Source organism: Plodia interpunctella, chromosome Z (genome assembly GCF_027563975.2).
Source record: "Plodia interpunctella isolate USDA-ARS_2022_Savannah chromosome Z, ilPloInte3.2, whole genome shotgun sequence".
In the NCBI taxonomy this organism is placed as follows: Eukaryota; Metazoa; Arthropoda; class Insecta; order Lepidoptera; family Pyralidae; genus Plodia; species Plodia interpunctella.
The window spans coordinates 6986259-7004553 of NC_071324.2; the positions used below are offsets into that span (position 1 = coordinate 6986259).

Sequence of the window (18295 nt, forward strand, 5' to 3'; positions counted from 1 at the left end):
CAAAGGTTTTTTTTTATAATGGACGTATACTTGCGCGTATGCATGCGTCACAACTATGCACAGTAAGTACACGTGAATTCGCACAGTTAAGATAATTCGCGTACCTTAGCTTTCTTTTTGTTTTGTTTGTAGATGTCTTCTTGAGAGAGTATGAAAGGTATGGGTGTAAAATCAAACATGAGAGCGTCAATGGGTACACGGTACCGACGAGCGTAGGACTGCAGCGACCCCGTCAATAATCCTTGAGGGAAAAATAGTCCCGATACCCAGCTGCTGGGCTGAGCTTTATCTACCAACCATTTCTGAAACATTAAAAATTAAGTAATTGACGATTTAATAAAAAATCTCATTGATGGCTTTTTATATCGCGACTAAGAATACCTTTTTTCATTTCAATAATTCTCGATTTGATATTTTGAACATTAGCCACAACGAAGAAGTTACATGTCTACCTTGCTATGTTTGGCGATAGTGTGAAGGCGACATGATGGACACATATCAACTGGTTCTTGGATTTCCAGCCGCGGGTAACTTGTGGCCGACATGATGATAATGATGTTGAATACGTTAATTGACATTACCTCTATAAAATCCACTCTTAGCGTTAAGTCGTGTATCCAGCTTCCGAGAGACTTCAGCGAGTTGTAACCTTTTTTGTGCCACATAGCGGGCACTCTGTTGTTTAGGAAGGCGTTGAATACTGCTTCGAAATCTTCAGACATAACTACTATACCCTTAAATATAATCAACAATATTTTGAAACGTTTAGTATTTTTACATTTTCATTATCAATCTTTATATACATGGAAAGGTTTAGAAAATATTTTTATGGTGAATCAATAATAGTATGACGACTATAGCAAAAACCAACGTCTTTCAAATGGTTACGTGTTGTGTTCCTACCGTGATACAAAGTACAAAAATAATATTTCTAACCTTTATTGCTTTTTGCAATTCATTTAGCGATGAATGTATCAACGCGAGCAGTGTGTTAAATCGGTCCGTTTCATGGATGAGGACAGTGGTGAGCGAGTGCAGCTGGCCGGCGTCGTTGGGTATCATCAGGTCGGGGTTGATGAGCGTCTTGTCGATCTTGTGCGGCACCGTGGCGCGTGTCTGGTCACATATGCGCCACACAATCTGGTCGGGGGTGTCGCCGCCCCCGCCGCCCCCAGAACGCGGTTGCACGTCTACTATCGTCTGGATCAACGTGTTTGTTTCTTTATTCTGTCAACAAAATATGAGCGAGTCGTTATTTTGTTATCATCGACAATGAAACTGAATTGAAATATTTACATTTTACTGTATATGTAAACTATTCGCAACTTGTATTAAATTATATCTTTATAACACTTTCACGAACGCTGATGAGACACAAAAACAGTCTAATTGCTGTAACTGCTATAAGCTGTCTGGTCAATGAATAACCTATTACAATACCTACAATTGATGTTACATACCTCAAATGCTATATTGGCGTTTTCGTGCATACCGAATACTTCTGGACTCTCGATAACTGGTAACGTTTCAATATATTCGCGGTATGTTTCCAACTTTTCCGCTACAGGACAATAGTAAATGCCAGATTTTGAATAAGTATAACCTTCTTCTAAAATAGGGGGAGAGAAAAACAATTTCAAAATAGTCGTCAGGCAGCGTTGATCCCACATGTCTGTAACACGTCCTCCGTATGTTATAGAACCTAAAAAATAAATAAATTGTTAATATTACAGTTTCTTTGAGGGGAAGACCGGTGACGCAGCATTTAAAATCTATTATTAGGTAATTAGAACTAACTAGTTATATATTCCAGTGCATCCCAGGGTATATGTCCGTCCTCGCAAAACATTTGCAGATTCAGCATGGCACATTCACGGTCGCTATTATTGAACTCGTACGTGATGTTCCACCCGAGAGGACCAAACTTCTTACGCTCTTGAATTATTGCGTGAAACATGCAAATACCAAACAACATCGTTCGCCAATCTTGGCCAAGAACTGTAAAGAAAAAATAACTGTTACATCAGTGACTTCGCGCGTATTAACAAGTTATTAGTGCCCACTTCTTTTCTCTATTGAATTTTTCTATACGACAGCGAAAATAGGATTTCGTAGTATGCGTTTAGCAGAACTGAAAAAGCCTAGCAGACACAAAGGACTATAAAGGTGGAGAAAGCTTTCATATAACATACCTTCTTTAGAGGTACCTACCATGATTTTCAAAAAAGTCTTCTTCCATTTCAATCAAAGCTCGTTTCACATTAGCTTTCAAGCCTTTAGGCGGCTCATTAGTGACTTTGACAGAGTTTTGCAGGACAGATACAGGGAACTTGGGCGTAGGCATTGAGCTAAGGTATAGCCTGAAGTCTATATGTGGCAGGGATTGTTCGTTCCCTAAGTTAGCCACAATCAATTCTAAATTAAGCATCCACGATGCTGCTAAGTGACAGTTCTGTAGGAAAACCCAGTCTCCCTTTGGTTTGGCTGTGTTAATCATTTTTTCCGCAACCGGGCCTTGTCCTTGACCCAAAGATATGGATCGCACGCGTTCGCGCATTCCCATCTCCGATGCGAATTTCTGGAATGCTCCAAATGGATCTGATCCCGTGCTCAAAACAAATACCAATGGAATGATATTTGTAGTGTCTGCATAGCTGGAATATAAACATAATATTAAGTGTTTGTCGCTTGTTGGTAAAGCATGAAAGATAGATAGTAACATATCGAACAGATAGTGTTAAAAATCGTGTTTCACGGTGTTGGATAGGGCTAACTTACTGGCCAAATACATCAAGCAGATTTATCTTATGTCTATGTAATTATGTGTTCCAAAATCGGTAAGCTGTGAAAGATTGACAATGATATTTATTATATTTGTAGGAAAACATAGCCATAGTAACAGAGTAAGTAAAAAAATATGTCTGTCTGTATATGTGTATGTCTGATGGAGAACAATGATAGTACAGCTAAACTATAGGTAATATAGAAATGACGCCTTAACAATAGTTGCTCAGCCTGATGAGCATTTTCTGTTATGTTATAAAAATTGAAGATTTATATGAGTTCAATATTGGTCCAACATTACGGTCCTACCATGAGATCCAACACTAAAAAGTGCTGTCACTGTCGAACTGATAAGAGCGTTCGGTGCAAGAATCCCATTAAATGTTTATCGCCTAGACGGTCCTTGGTCCTAGATCTTGACCGATTTTTTGTCTTGTATTGTAGTCCCATATTGGTCCAACACTACGGTCCTACGGTGGCCCAATCATAGAGCTCAAACACTAAAAAGTGCTGTCACTGTCAAACAGATATTTGTCTATCTACTTCTACCATTGATTCCTTATACTCATAAAATAAACCCAGTACACCTAATCATAAATTTAATAAACAAGGAAAACTTACTTTTAAAACTATATAGGTAGCATATAAACTAAAACTTACAGTCGATTTGAAAGCAAGGTCATAAATCTTTCTAGAAGTCAGAATAATTAAGTCACCGTCGAAATCAAGGTTAGTACTTTATTTACAGTGCTTAGTAAAACCAGAGCGAAACCAAATTTGCTACATTATGTATGAAAATAAATGCTCATTTAGATGGTTTTTTAAGGTTTGCTTTCGCTGTCAGCAGAGTGACATGGCTTCTACAGAGGCCACTCCGGCACACACTGGCAAATTCATCCTCAACAATGGAAAAGTAATGCCTGCTATTGGACGTAAGTAAATAAATCTTTATTATGGCGCTATTGCTTTTATACAGTGAGGAAAATAGTAAAATAGGTTAAACTTTTGAATGTTATTTACCACTTTAATTGCTAAAAGGTTGTATGACAAGATGCCATTGATAATTATAGTCATTCTAAATATATTAATATGATATTAAATGTTTTAAGGTTTTTTATTTTATTGGTTAACCTATGTTGATAAAGACTTTGTCTCGTTGCAGTTGGTACATTCAGAATAAGAAATGGTGATGTTGTCATGAAAGTTATGGATTGGGCTTTAAATGCTGGCTACCGCATGTTTGGTGGGTATAGCATTAAATCAGTGAGTCAGTCTTGATAAATACTATACATATACTAGAAACGATACGACATATCTAGAATAAAAATAATCAAGGATGTTGTTAAAAAGTTTGGACATTTCAATAGGGTCTACAAAAATGGACTCCTTCATAATCATTATTTAATAATTTAGAAAAATTCATTTTTCTAAATTATTAAAATACCTAAATTATTAAAATATGTTTATAAACATATGTTTAACTTGCAAATTTTGAATTTCTAGTAAATATGTTATTACATTGTCTCATACAAATACACTCAAATGTCTTTTGGTCAATTTAATTATCTTTGTTTTTAGATACTGCAGCAGTTTATGGAAATGAGAGTCATTTAAAGATAGCATTGAAAACCCTACTCCCTAAGTATGGCCTGGAACGAGAAGATATTTTCATAACAACTAAACTATGCAAGTGATATATTTTTTAAACTTTATTGCCCAAAATTACAAAAAAAGTATTTGTGTAAAAGGGACTTAACACCATATGGCGTTCTCTACCAGTCAACCAATAGACAAAGAGAGATAGCAAGGTGGTGCCATAAAGTACAAAAAAGGGAAAAAATAACTTAAAAGAAAATTTACTCTATTTTAAAATAAGATAAAACTAATAAAAATATTAAAAATATAAATGTAAGAATATAATAAATAAATTGATAAATATACATACATGTAACATAAACTAAACCATATATATAAATATATGTAAAACTAAAAAATATATAAATATATATAGAAATAAATAATAATATTGTATGTATACTAAGTACTACTAACTAAGGAAATATTTACCACTCACTTGAAAGCAATGCGACTGGGAGCTTTACATATAGACTCAGGAATAGCATTCCAAAGCCTAATAGCCTGGACTTAGAACGACTTGCTCATAAAAGAGGTCCAATGGAGGGGCATTGCAAGGGATAGGTTATTGGCAAAATGAAGATTACGGGAATTGGTGGAACTAAGGAAACTGAATTTGGATAATTGGAAGAAAGAGGATTATTAAGGATTTAGAACAGGAAACAGCGAAGTCTAGTTTGAATCGGTAGCCATGCCAGCTGTGACCGAAACGAAGAAATACGATCAAACTTACGATATTACTCAATAGAAAGTTATTTAGTTCAACATGTTGGGTTTTATCTGGAATGCCCCTGAGGCTGATATTACAGTCCAGTTGTCTATAGAAGCCAAGCTAGAGTAGACATATATTGACTTCATTTTTTATTTTGCAGCTCCTTCAGATCATGGCACTAAAGAAATAGTTGAACATGCTTACAAGAAGTCTCTAGAGAATTTGGGATTAGATTATGTGGACTTGTACTTGATCCACTTTCCAGGAACTGCTGGGATTCCATCTAATCACATTAACAACAAACATATTCGCAATGAAACATGGAAAGCACTAGCAGAGTTGTACAAGGAAGGTCGTATTAAGGCAATTGGTGTTTCAAATTTCACAGTTGTACATTTAGAGCAGTTAATGGCTAATAATTATGGGGTTATACCAGCCGTTAATCAGGTATCTTTTATACATTTATTTTCATGATACCATCACTATCATATCACAAGACATCACATTCTATGCAGGTTTTGCACAATGTTGCTATTGATTGCATGATTAATTATTCGTTACACCACAATTTAACATTTTTTATTGAATTTCAGGTGGAATGGCATCCTTACTACCAACCACAAGACGTATTAATCTATTGTAAAAAAAATAATATTTTGTTACAAGCATACTGCTCCTTTGGTGGTACATCATCAGTTAATATGTCCATGATGCAGGATCCAGGTGTCAATAAAATAGCTAAAACACTTAACGTGTCATGTGCTCAGGTTCTTTTAGCATGGGCGCTACAACAAGGTATTGCTGTAATCCCAAAGTCCACCTCTCAAGCACGGATAAACGAGAATATTTCTATTAACTTCACTATTCCGAATGAGGACATGAAAGTGTTGAATGCTCTAGGTTCTCGTAAAATAAAATATGCGTGGGATCCCACTGAAGTGGCTTAGAATATATATAGCGTAGTGTCTGCTGAAGCGAATTAATGACAATCATATTCTTTTATATTTGTGCATTTGTTGACTATTATTATTGAGTGTATTGTATATAAAGTATATTAAATTTTCAAGGACATATTAATAGAAATGTAATAACTTCAACAACTAAAGGAAACTCGTCATGATGTTATTTTTATATTTTTAACTATCCCGATCGCTATAGCGAATCCGATCCGCTTATAAAATGCTAGTATTAAATTTGGCTAATTTAAGAACCTCTGCTGTCGGATGTTCGAAGTTAGAAAAATGTATATATATTATTTAAACTATTAATTATTTTTATCTAATTAATTATTAAATACCATATGAAACTCAGATCACGACTTTAAGATTATTGTAAGATTAAGGTATTGTCACTTCAGTTGATTTTTTTATCTAGATTCTATTTTCTAATTTGATATGATTAAATATATAATTATGTTTGCACTCAATTTGTGATAAATTAAAAACTAAATAAGTATAAACTATATAATGTCAATTTTGAAGAGCTAAAAGCTCTCGTTAAATCACTGCATTGCGAAAGAGACTTTTCTTATATGTCAAATACATACATGTATTTTTTATTTTATAATAGTAAAAAATGCATTGCAATACATCTTCTTTTATTTTGTCCGCACTGCAGGCTAATTATATTTAAATTTGGGCAAAATGTATACATTACGGCTACACCAGAATGCGGCTAAACCTAGGTGCAGCCGCTCTCGGTTACGCCTAGTCACTTGGGCTAGACCTAGGCTTAACCGTTATCACTCCGGCTAAGCTAGATCTAACCGCACTTCAGCGATTAGCCGTAAGCCGTCGGGAGTCTAAAGAGCGGTCTTACTTAAGATATCAAGTTGAAACCATTCAACATCATCGAATTACGCAAGCACACTAGCACTATATACTCTGATTTATTAGGTTATTAATTTTTGCAGGTGTATTTGTATTAGTTCTTTGATATATGGTATAATAATGGAACAGCAGTCTCATTTTCAATCTAGCGGGTAGAGTTAAAATTAGGCAAAAATACTTACAGAGTGTTCAACTGAACGGTCGGACTCTCAATGAAAACTGACCCCAGGCTTATGCTCACGTACTGTGCGATGGCGAACACTAACTTCTCCTCCTTTAAGCTCTTTATTATCATTAACTTCTCAAAAGTCGTAAGTTTCTCATTCCAATTAATTGCTGGAACACCTTTTTCTTGTTGATTTACGTGAATATCCTGTAACAAAACGTAGTCTAAAAAAACCAATAGAATATCGTGGATAATTCAATATCTACAATGAAAAGTATAACATTGCCATTGCATTGTCTTTCACTTTACCCCATCCCAATCTACCACTAAGTTGGAACGTTAAAAATAAAACTTGCTTAAAAAATTAAATTCGGCTGTGGCTTTACGATTGGCCGCCTACCTGATATCAACCCTCTTTGGGAATGCTGTTGTTGTCGTTCAGCAGTTAAGCTATCCCTTGGTAGCTTCACACGACATCCACAGGAGGATACGAAGTGGTCCTAATATAGGACGAATGTCATACGAACCACAAAAAATGTTGCCAGTAATACTCACCACACTGAAAGAACCCAGTGTAATAGGTATCTTCTTCAGGCAGTCAGCAACCAGGCCTTCGAAGGACGGGTCCGTTTCTTGCAAGTGGTTTGCTGCTAGCCATATTGCGTCTGTTAACGTTTCTATTGGAGGCTTTTTAGGGGGCACCTGTCAACAATCTCTATGTGAAACATACTTGAAAGTATATACATGTCTTACGAGACTAACTGCAAGGCCACTTTTCCATGCTGACATACGCCATTGCCCAAACTAGTGATGAACCTTCTTCGCGTTTTATCAAAGGACAAATGCCGAAGGGGACGAACCTAGATTAGTTTGTATGTGAGGAAATTAAAATTATGTATTTGCCGATAGTGTATAGCCGGCATTAAATCATTTCTCAAACCAAGAGCATATTAAAACATCATAATGTAATCTGACAGACAAAATAACTACTAGATTAATTTGATGAGATTGGTCAGTTAGTCGTATCCAACACTTGTGAACGCACAATTTTTATCGCAAGCAGTGATACAAGCCGTAAATCATGTGAATAGACACTTACGACTTTAGTACCAGCGGGGCCGCGCAGTATGAAGTTCCACTGGTCTGGGGTGACGAGTCCCGCATCCAGGTAGATGGCCATGTTAAGCAGGAAGCTGAACACCAGCTTGTGCCGCTCGAACAGACCACGGGACACGTTCCGGTACACGGATAGCGTGATCTCCCGGTACAGGATCTCCAGCCGAGTTTCCAGGACGTCGCATTTCTCACTCTTCTCTATTACCAAGTTGAATACCTGCGGTTGTACGGCTACTATATATTTTCCAAATATACACTATAACTATATATTTTTAAATATATACTATACTACATATTTTCCAAAAGTACTACGTATCATAAGTATAACTAATAAGGAATATAAAGCCTAAATTTGTGCTTTGGACTTTCCATGCAAAAACACAACTGAATTTATGGTCACAATTTGGGAATAAAGATTGTATAACAGGGCTACAGTCATTAATAGATAAATAACTAACTTGATTGAAGTATTTGAGTGAGAACTGGTACATAGGGTCGATGTCAGCGAGTTGTGCCACGGCGAAGTAAAGCACGGCGCCGCGGGTCGCCACCGCGCGGTACTTCTCACGAGCGGCCGAAATGCTGATTTCCGTTGCTTCCGTCTCCTCCAGACGCGCGTTTATAATTTCCGATGTTTCCTATTACATTACAGATCTTCGTTAATTATTTTAAACATATGTCAAGTTAGTGATTAACTTTGCTGTAAATAAAAGCCTTTTAACATGGGGATTCATTACAATCACTTTGACTATAATAAATTAAGCTCAATTATCATTTCTAATGGTGCTGACCTTACTCTCGTTGAGCGTCTCAATGAGCTCCTCGTCGTCGAGGATGTTGCCGGAGGAGGCATACAGAAGCCGCAGGATCTTATCCTCGATCTCCAGCAGCGTGGCCTTGTCCGTGTTGATGCGCACGATCAGCTCCGTACGCAGCAGCTCCAAGTCCGGGCGCTCCAGTCTCACCACGTCTCTATTGAGAAATAATTTACACTTTAATTTCACCTGAATAGTTTTGTGATGAAAGGAGTGTATATCGTATTGGTAATATGAAATAAAGTTTGAATAAATAAATAATGATACAAAGAAGTCACAAATGTGCTACGATCAATGAGTCGGAACAGATTATGATTGTCTAAAATGCACATGGCTGGTGATGGTGCAGTTGTGTGAATATGAATTGATGGCAACACGTTCGAAAATAAGAATCAATAATGAATAAAAGAAATGAATAATACAGATACAGTTTCACGTCTTCATCCATCGCGGGATAAAAAAATTGAAAACAGAACAATGGATAGGAATATTTTACTTTACTATTAATTCCTTAGATGTCTAAAGGCACAGTATTCAAACAAATTTTCATAAATATTGTCTACTAACGCCAGCAGTTGGTCTTCCAGGCCAGAGAGTGTTACAGTGAAGTTGACCAGAGTAACCTGGATGCATATCTCTGGCAAGTAGTGGGGATTGGCAAGCTTGGTCGTCAGGTACAGTCGGAAGTTGGTGTCGTACTCGATGTCGCTGTCACCCAGGTGGATCAGCAGCCGGCCCGCCTAACAACAAGCGTTTTGGTTTAAAGCTACTTGTAAAAAAACCCAGAGGCGGCCTTGCGCAGTGAACCATAGTCGCGACCAAAATAATAACCAATCTCAAATTCACTTTGTGGTTTTCTGTGTAGTTAGAGGAGAAGAGACCCTTCTGCTTGTTAGAAGACCTCTCTTCTTGCGCCATCAGAGATCAGTGCTAACAATGAAGGTTTTGCGTAAGTTTCGTACCGCCGCGCCGCCACTACGTATATGAACGGTGACCAAATCAATTCATGTATTTTTTCTGCTATTTCGACTCTAAAAGAAGTTACCTGCAAGAAGGTCTGTTTAAGCAACACTGGCGCCAGTGTGGCCTCCAGGGTCTCGCCCAGGTCCTCGATGAGCATGGGCCAGCCGAGCCGGATGCAGTTCTCCAGCACACGCAAATACGTCGGGTCGTTCAGCTTCGTGATCATCAGCCCGTGGTCGCGCTCCATGTTCTTTATCCATCTGTTCGCCTGGACAGTGAAAATATGATTTAGCTAGCAAGTTTATTATCTTTGATGGTTTTCATATCCATGTAAAATCTTAAGGGTCTCAAATCCGAATCCGTATAGTGCTCCGTTGCATCGGTGCAGCGCGTAGCCGCAGTAGCAGTTGTTTTAGGTTTGACATTGGTGTACCAATCAAAAAGGCGTTAATCCGTTAACTCAAAGGGCATGCTCTATTTAAAGGTCTATAGTGTATGTGTTTATGGACACTTCCTTCTCAATATCATGATATAAATTGCAGCGCTGAGACAGCGCTCTGTTGTTAGTGGTATGGGGTGGCGCACAGACGGTTACTGGTTAGCTACAACGGTGGAACTCGTAACTTTGTATTATGGTACAGAAGATCAGCAAAATTGTAATCAAACAGCTGAGCAAGGAGAAAATCGGTTACAATCTGACCTGCTCCTGGGGGTCGATGGTGAGCGGCCAACGGCCCGCCCGGGTCACCAGGATGCCGTTCTCAGTGGATACGGCGTCGCGCGGCAACCCCTGAGAGTTCCACTGTCGCACAGTATACGAGTCTGCCATTATGGCAATCAAGCTGTAAGACAATATACAAGCTTTAATCATGTATCATAATAAGGGCATGGCCTCTCCCGGTGAGCTTTAAAGAGTCTCCTATTACATGGATTACATTGACGAGAGTAGACAGCAAGCAGTTCGCTAATTTGTTGTCAATGTAAAGTATGTCTATAGAGGACGCCAGTAGTGGAAGCGGTGCTATAGCAGTACTTATTTATGACATTGAATTTTAATGTGTGCGAATAAATATATAATGCAAAACACTTAAAAATTAGAAGCAGACCGTTCTAAAAATTCAATTCAAAAATTGGATTAGTAAATTTGTTAAAATTTAGGACACACTGCGCAGACAATTTCGCGGTAAAATATAACTATAACACAAATGTAATACAAACTCAAAACTGTCCGATGCCGGTATCTCCAATTCCTTGCATTGGTTGATCCACTTGACTTCGAGCTCCCGGCGGAAAGCCGAAGGAAAAGCGCCGAAATATGCGATGCATCCAGATGCAACTATTATGTCTCCCGTAGTACAGTAAAGTTGATGTGTTGCATTCTGATGAAAAAATAAAAGGTTCATTATTTTTGTTATGTTGCATGTGCTACAAAATACGACTTTAATCTCGTATATGTAATCTTACGAATTTTTCATTTATAATCTCTAATACATAACGTCGTTTCCATTTCTATCCTCTTCTACTTCTGTTATAAATTTAATTAACTAGTTTAGATAACCAGCAACTCGGGTTATTGGTTAATCAAACAGATTATTAAACTTCAAGTTTGATTACTTATTCAAACGCGCTAATCTCTGCTACTACCAATGTAGTAATCACTGCAGGACAAATTTAACTTGCAAGATTTGATCACAGACAAGCAAACATCGGGGCAGGTAAAAAGCTTGTTTGAGACTAGTGAGTTACCGCGACACTGTCCTCCCAGCGGGTCTGTTCGTCAGCCAGCGCTTGCGTGAGCTTGCCCGCGCGAGACAGCCGCGCCGCTGCCAAGTCCACGTCAGCTTGTAGCTTCACCCTTTCCTCTTCCACCACCTTTGCATTTATTACGTCTATTTATTTATGTAAATATAAAAACTCATATGATTTTACACCAATATAAATTAAAATAGGAGTTTCTAGCTATCTACTTTCGTGATTAATACATGTTTTACTTTAGAAAGTGTAAGAACTTATATTTGATTCAATTTCAACAAAAATCAACAATAAGTCACGTGGAGATTGTTCACGTATTAGGCTGTCAGACGAAAAGGCGTTGTAGATCATATTACGCAGTTGTGAATATAAATAAGGCAATAAGCTAAAATATGTAGTTTGGTCAAGTACTAACGTATGAAAAGTAAACAAAATAACAATGAAAATAATGTTCTTTTATATTTACATTTTTTTTTCAAAATTGCATTTGCGTGTTGTTAAAATCATTATTGTGTAACATTTCTGTATATATCATTAAACTCAAAGAATTTGTGCATTCGTGCTAAGAAAATAATCTGTTAGCTAATCGATAATAAAGTAAAATGTTGATGAAATATCAGTAGCATAATATGAGTTTTACTCAAGTTTCCAACTTTACAGTTATCATGTTTTAATAAATAGCGATTATTCAACAGTTAATGAATTAAAAAACACAACATGATAATGAATTACCCGCAATTCGTCTAACATTTTTGCCAATTGAGCTTCAATAGCTTCGACTTCCTTCTGCTTCGCTCGCAATACCGCCATCACTCCTTTGAGGGTCGAGGCTGCTTCCTTGTGTCTATCGATAAAACCTTAGTGAGATGGATGGGGCATACAAAATACAACTGATTAAATAAGGAAATTCTTAATGCTGTTATGTTACTTAAAATAACCGGACACAGCTTTTGTAACAATGAAAATAAATATATATGGCACGACCTTAGCGAATAAATATTGTAAATAAATTACACTACCCCATAGAGATATGATAAGGAGGTGAAACGATGACCCTGTTTCCACTTTGATCCACCAACTAAGATGCATTGACAGTTTCCCTTTATTTTTTACGGCAAAATAATGTAAAACATTTCGTACTTGTACTAAAGTTTGTACTCACGCAATAATCTTGGGTTCCACAATGCGGAATACTTTCGCGTACATGTCAATAGCCTGCACCCATAGGACCATAGAACGGCATACCTTTAAAAGAAAATTATAAATAAAAAAATAATCATTTATTTCACCTGAATCATTTGGTGACTTCACATAAATTTTTATTTATATAGTCTACATATAAATACAAATTCAAAATATATCAATATATTTAATTGTTATATCAAAAAGAATGGAATAACATATTTACTTTTGAAACTTTGACTACGGTTTCCGGATTGAAGTCTTTGTGGACCAAATATACTTTTATTTTCTTTAGGATCGCATCTGGTATATGATCCTTGTCGTACTCCTCCAGCTTCCCAATGAAATTAACATCAGCTAGTAGCTTTTTCGTGTTGTCCCAATCAGGTCTGTTGATAAATGATTTGTATTAAAAATGTATGTGGGAACGTCATAAAGATTTTCCTACATTCCAAGTTTTTCTGATACTTACTTGGCCCCAAACAGTATGCAGATGGGCTCCATGACGAAGCGCACAAGAGCAGGGGGCTTTTGGAAGGCCTTCAATTCATTTATGTCGGCTTTGTTGAGCGCCTTCAAGGCTTGCTGCGCGGCGTCCATCGCGGGCATGGCCAGCGCGAGGTCAGCCTTCGCTTCGTCTGCGATCGCCTTCACTTCCTCCGCTTTCACCTAAGATATATTAATTTGTTATGCTGTCGTACTGTCTGATAGATGAATCAGGGAAGGTAAATTCGATAAGATAATCGACCTAACAAAGCATTGACGAAGTGGCCTACAATAAACGATGGTCAGTAACGAAATGTCAGTAGTTGTAGCTTTTTGAGAAATAACACATTATTAAAGATTTGTTGAAGTGCCGTGATTTTGAATAAATGTCATGTTTTGGTTAAATACCGTGAAGAAAAAAGCCATACCTTGCAGAAGAGGGGCTTTTGTTCTCCTTATATACCTATTGTCCTACATATATATCGCATGACGGCAAAGCGAATCACCATATTTAAATCAAAAAACAATGCTAACGATACCTTAGCCTCAGCCTCGTCCTTCATAACGGCCTGCTTAACGAGATCAGCCGCCTTCTGTTCCACCTTCAGGCGGTTGACAAGTGCTATGCCTTCCTCAGCTTTGCGCGCCAATATTGGCTCCATATCACGCACCTGCTGCTCCATCACTCCTACCACTTCATACGTCTCGTATAGTTTCTAAACAAAATCGTATCATTTGAAAAAACACTCAAAATCTTTCGCTAATTTTGAAATCAAATCACGTATGAAGTGGGTAAAGAATTTCCCGTTGTTAAAGTTTAAGTTTTCATCTTAAAACATTTTATTGGCAGTTTCTTATTTCAATTCCAAACTATTTTTGGTATTAAGTAAAGCCCCAGAAAAGTTAAAGAAACGCATCAAACTGAAACACATGAATTTTTATTTATCTTTACACACGCTGTGGATACCACTTGATACGACTCGTACATTGCCCCATATGTTTTTGTTTTTATTATGTACGGCAATCAAAAGAGTGAAATGTCTGCAGTAAAGTTACCTGCAAGCCACAAGAGATACGATCTCTGCCTCGTATAATCTGCTGCTGCTTCTTGTCCAACAGGTCCAGGTACAAGGTGAGCAGAGCGAGATAGCTGCTCGGAGTGGTGTAGAAGTATCGTCGCATCTCGTTGTATAATCGATCCGTCATCAAGTCCACATCCTGTTAAGATTTTTATTATTTTTTTTAACTTCCTCGGCCTTTGAATTATAGTAAAATAATCCAGCTGTTATGTGCTGTGAAATGAAAATGTAAACCTAAGTTGTCTAACAAATAACTATTTCACTTACCGAATGCATTGTGACGCACAATGGAGATATTTTCTGTATGAGACTCTTGTCACCCAGGGGCTGCAGACATTGCTCAGCTACCGAAAGCAGCGCCTCCGGCGGCCATTTTGTGAACCAATCGATCGTGCAGCAATTAACCAGCGATGGGAACATGCGGCATCGGCGTCTGTGATTAAACAAAGTATGTGCGAAACAACAAAATGATAAAAATAAAAAGTATTTTAGCAAGTGCCATTATTAAATAGCGCTTGTGTTTGTTTCCAATTGTATTCTAGGATGTGACACCTAAAATCTGCCTAAAAATAAAGAGAATGCTGTTGGTGATATTACCTATCCTATGGTGAAAGAAACTCACTTCTTTATGACACCTAATACACTGTATTATATTAAAAATGATTGAAGTGATACCTGAACGCCTCCCCCACGGGACTCATACAGATGCACAGATGGAGTTTCCCGCGCACTCGGTTGATGAAGAAGTAATATACCGCGTCTCTGTCCGCGGGGTTGATGCCCGACTTGCCGGCTTCATTACGGCACCCCGTCTGAACTTGCTCGTATGAGTCGCCCTCGAACAAGTTCGGCACTTCACCTGTGTGCATAATGCGACTTTTTACTATTTACGGCTAGACGGTACGGATATATATATATAGTCTACATATATATAGACTATAATAACGATAATTTTCGTAATAATGCACAATTAAATTCAAGAGTATAATTTCCGACTGGCAAATGAAAAAATATGTTAAAACTATGTGCAATATATTGCGTTTGTAAATAACAGAGTTATTACCAGAATTGAGCATATTATTTATGTCCTCCAAGAACTCCTCCTTAGTGATCTGTGTGTCAGTGAACAGGAACACAGTGTCCTCGTAGTTGACGCCGGCGCGCATGTACATGTTGCGTAAATCGTCGTGGAATTCCGGCGTGTCGTAATTGCGTTTCAGCTCCATGCCCATGCATCTTAAAGAAAAAATAGTAATGACGTGACGATTTTACTACCAATGCTAAGTTACGGCTTGCAAACTTTTTCAAGAGTCCAAGGTGAGGTTCTGTGAAAGAGTTATGGGACGCAGAGTAACGGGCTTAAGTTTGATAGAGAAGGTACGAGTAGGTACAAAAACTACTAGATCTAAGTTTCTAGTAGAGCTGAGTATAGCCGTTCCTAATTCGATCAAGGAAAAACATCGGTATCGGCTGTGATATTACAGTTTTAATTTGTTTATTCATGTCGAATTCGAAATAAACTCTATTGCGATTTCACCCCTATTATCGCTGTAAACAAGACACGCGGTCGACGGTCCATCCTACTAATATAAATGCGAAAGTATGTGATATTGTAAGATATTGTATGAGTATATGTTAGTTACTATTTGACGCAAAATCTACTGGACGGATTGTCAAGTAGAATTATAACCTGGAATAAATAACACATGGGGGTACTTTTTATCCCGAAATTCCCATTGAAGCCAAACCCCGGGACGCAGCTAGTTAAAAAATTAGTTGCACTGACTTGCACTCGTTGACGTGTCCGGCGAGCGTGGCGACGCTCCTGCGGCCGGAGCCCCCGGGGCCCACCATGAGGCAGTGCCCGCGCTCCGCGCGCAACACCCGCGCCACTCGCACCACGTGCTCCACGCAGTCCTGGAACAGCACCAGGTGCATTTCCGAACGGGACGTGGAGTTGTACTCTTCTAGGTATTCCTGAAAAATTGCCCTTACGTATTATAATATATCGTATCCTGTCGTATCTGCCTATTGTAAACGTGATAAAATACCGGGCGGATGTTTTAAGGTTTTAAACAATAGATAGTATTAGCCCGGAGGTTTAGGTGTATAATTTTTTATCGTTTTACCCGAATGAAACCGGGACAAGCCGTCAATCACGTAACATTTTTCCAGCTACACCCACAGGTTTTGCTTTTGCAGAAGTTTTTAAATAAAAAGTATATGCATAATGTATTGTAGGTTTCATTATAAATAACAAAGGCCAATTCATCAAAACAATAATATTATGCGACAAATATACTCATGCGTTAAAACTACTTAAGAGTCGAAAGTGTACATGCATTTAACTGATATATATCTTTGTCACGATAGCTTAGTAGGAAATATTTCAAATATCTTCAAAATATAACCCTAAAAAAATTAAAAAAATAAAAGTTACCTTCAAAACAATCATTAATTTATTTATATCAGGTATCTCTTGATAAATCCTATTCTCCTTGGGTATGGACGAGTTAATGAAGTCTCCGAACATGAGTAGCGGCGGATGTTCGATGATGGGTTCGTCCGGTATCTCTAAGATCGGCTGCTGGAAGTGCTTCCCGCAGACCGTGCTCATCAGCTTGTAGAAATAACTCTTGTCTTGTACGTTGATCAGGCGGTCGTGGAATACTCTCAGGCACTCGTGGTAGAATAACCTAATACACAGAGATACATATAATATACAAATTATTGGGGCATCTTCTTCTTCATCGATCGACCATTCTAATTGTAATAAAAAGTGAATTAAATAATTTTGGAGTAAGTTTGCCCAAGGTCAGCGCATTTCTTGTGCCCTTCATTATTCATTTCTATACTCTGGCATGATAGTGTGACCAACCCAATAATATTTATTGGGTTGTATTTATTGCTTTCATACACTTACAATAGACTTGATTTATTCATCGCGACCTAACCGGGAATCATACGACCTAATCAGGGCCTCCAGTGTAGCAGTTCGGTATGACAACGATTAGGATACAGAGGACGTCTAAAGTGACTAACCGTAACATGCCCTGTGGCGCCCTCATATAGGCAGCGTTGGCTTGCAATACTCCTTGCATGGTCTTGGACAAGTCTCGCAGATTGAACACGTAGTGAGACTTGGCTGGCGTCGGCAGCAACTCCGCGCAGATCTTAAGGTACACGTCCACTGAGGCGTTTACTATCGGGTCGCCTAACACAGACACTTCTGTCACGAAGTCCTCCAAGTGACCTCCGAGAATAGCCTGATAAGTAACGTATATAATGTAATAATCAAATTTTAACTAGCGCAGAATAATTTCAAAATAAAATCTCTATCACTCTATTCTTTACCACTATTTATATTCATACCTTTTTTTATTCCATCTGGAAGAAATCGCACTAAGGTAAAGGCCGCCTATTGTACATCTTTCCAGATGTCCCTTTGTTAAGCGTTTTCTACTTGTTTTTGGCGCCATACAGTGTTTTTGCCTACCCACCCTTCCACCTCTCAGATTGCACTATGCTTTGCGTAGACCACTGACTGGATAAGTTGATCTGCTGTGGTTATACCTTGAAGATAGTCTTCATGGCGTCGGAGCTGGGCGCGGATATGTAGAACATCGCGAAGTGGCGCACGAACCTCGCGGTGAGGGGGTTTCGCCCTCCGCCGGGTGGTGCGCATGCGCACGACAACACCACGTCCAAGATCTCCTTCCAGTACAATTTGTCGCGATCGTACACACCGCCGAAGTCTAGAAATTGTCTGTAATAAT

The 18295-nt window shown here is 38.2% G+C and overlaps 2 protein-coding genes across 5 annotated transcripts in view; one reads left to right on the forward strand and one right to left on the reverse strand.

Moving 5' to 3' along the window:
• The window catches only part of Dhc16F (Dynein heavy chain at 16F), a 40896-nt gene that overhangs the window by 3504 nt on the left and 19097 nt on the right, over positions 1 to 18295 (reverse strand). For all 3 annotated transcript variants that reach the window (XM_053768512.2, XM_053768513.2, XM_053768514.2), the window contains 29 exons: positions 18093 to 18285; positions 17562 to 17785; positions 16960 to 17215; positions 16306 to 16496; positions 15583 to 15755; positions 15195 to 15378; positions 14787 to 14952; positions 14497 to 14658; positions 13980 to 14156; positions 13427 to 13623; positions 13181 to 13343; positions 12935 to 13017; positions 12505 to 12616; positions 11767 to 11892; positions 11239 to 11399; positions 10721 to 10862; positions 10103 to 10288; positions 9625 to 9797; positions 9034 to 9214; positions 8701 to 8880; positions 8226 to 8459; positions 7682 to 7828; positions 7143 to 7333; positions 2212 to 2654; positions 1798 to 1998; positions 1461 to 1702; positions 937 to 1227; positions 582 to 734; positions 105 to 302 (listed from right to left, as the gene is read on the reverse strand). In XM_053768512.2, coding sequence (XP_053624487.1) covers positions 105 to 302; positions 582 to 734; positions 937 to 1227; positions 1461 to 1702; positions 1798 to 1998; positions 2212 to 2654; positions 7143 to 7333; positions 7682 to 7828; positions 8226 to 8459; positions 8701 to 8880; positions 9034 to 9214; positions 9625 to 9797; positions 10103 to 10288; positions 10721 to 10862; positions 11239 to 11399; positions 11767 to 11892; positions 12505 to 12616; positions 12935 to 13017; positions 13181 to 13343; positions 13427 to 13623; positions 13980 to 14156; positions 14497 to 14658; positions 14787 to 14952; positions 15195 to 15378; positions 15583 to 15755; positions 16306 to 16496; positions 16960 to 17215; positions 17562 to 17785; positions 18093 to 18285 — 5530 coding nt within the window. The remainder of the gene's footprint in view (positions 1 to 104; positions 303 to 581; positions 735 to 936; positions 1228 to 1460; positions 1703 to 1797; positions 1999 to 2211; positions 2655 to 7142; positions 7334 to 7681; positions 7829 to 8225; positions 8460 to 8700; positions 8881 to 9033; positions 9215 to 9624; positions 9798 to 10102; positions 10289 to 10720; positions 10863 to 11238; positions 11400 to 11766; positions 11893 to 12504; positions 12617 to 12934; positions 13018 to 13180; positions 13344 to 13426; positions 13624 to 13979; positions 14157 to 14496; positions 14659 to 14786; positions 14953 to 15194; positions 15379 to 15582; positions 15756 to 16305; positions 16497 to 16959; positions 17216 to 17561; positions 17786 to 18092; positions 18286 to 18295) is intronic.
• Positions 3299 to 6719, forward strand: LOC128683193 (uncharacterized oxidoreductase YtbE-like). Of its 2 annotated transcripts, none has more exons than XM_053768521.1 (6): positions 3299 to 3513; positions 3629 to 3716; positions 3947 to 4027; positions 4363 to 4470; positions 5292 to 5578; positions 5725 to 6719. In XM_053768521.1, the coding sequence occupies exons 2-6, from the start codon at positions 3638 to 3640 to the stop codon at positions 6076 to 6078; spliced, it is 909 nt and encodes a 302-aa protein (XP_053624496.1). In that variant the 5' UTR covers positions 3299 to 3513; positions 3629 to 3637; the 3' UTR covers positions 6079 to 6719. The 2 variants fall into 2 exon arrangements, with proteins under 2 accessions (XP_053624496.1, XP_053624495.1); XM_053768520.2 differs by having other exon boundaries at positions 3300 to 3513; positions 3611 to 3716.

Coding starts and splice junctions, on each gene's coding strand:
- LOC128683193 (XM_053768521.1), top strand. CDS start 3,638: ATGGCTTCTACAGAGGCCACTCCGGCACACACTGGCAAATTCATCCTC. Junction 3,717..3,946: donor AGTAATGCCTGCTATTGGAC/GTAAGTAAATAA, acceptor GTCTCGTTGCAG/TTGGTACATTCAGAATAAGA. Junction 4,471..5,291: donor TTTCATAACAACTAAACTAT/GCAAGTGATATA, acceptor TTTATTTTGCAG/CTCCTTCAGATCATGGCACT.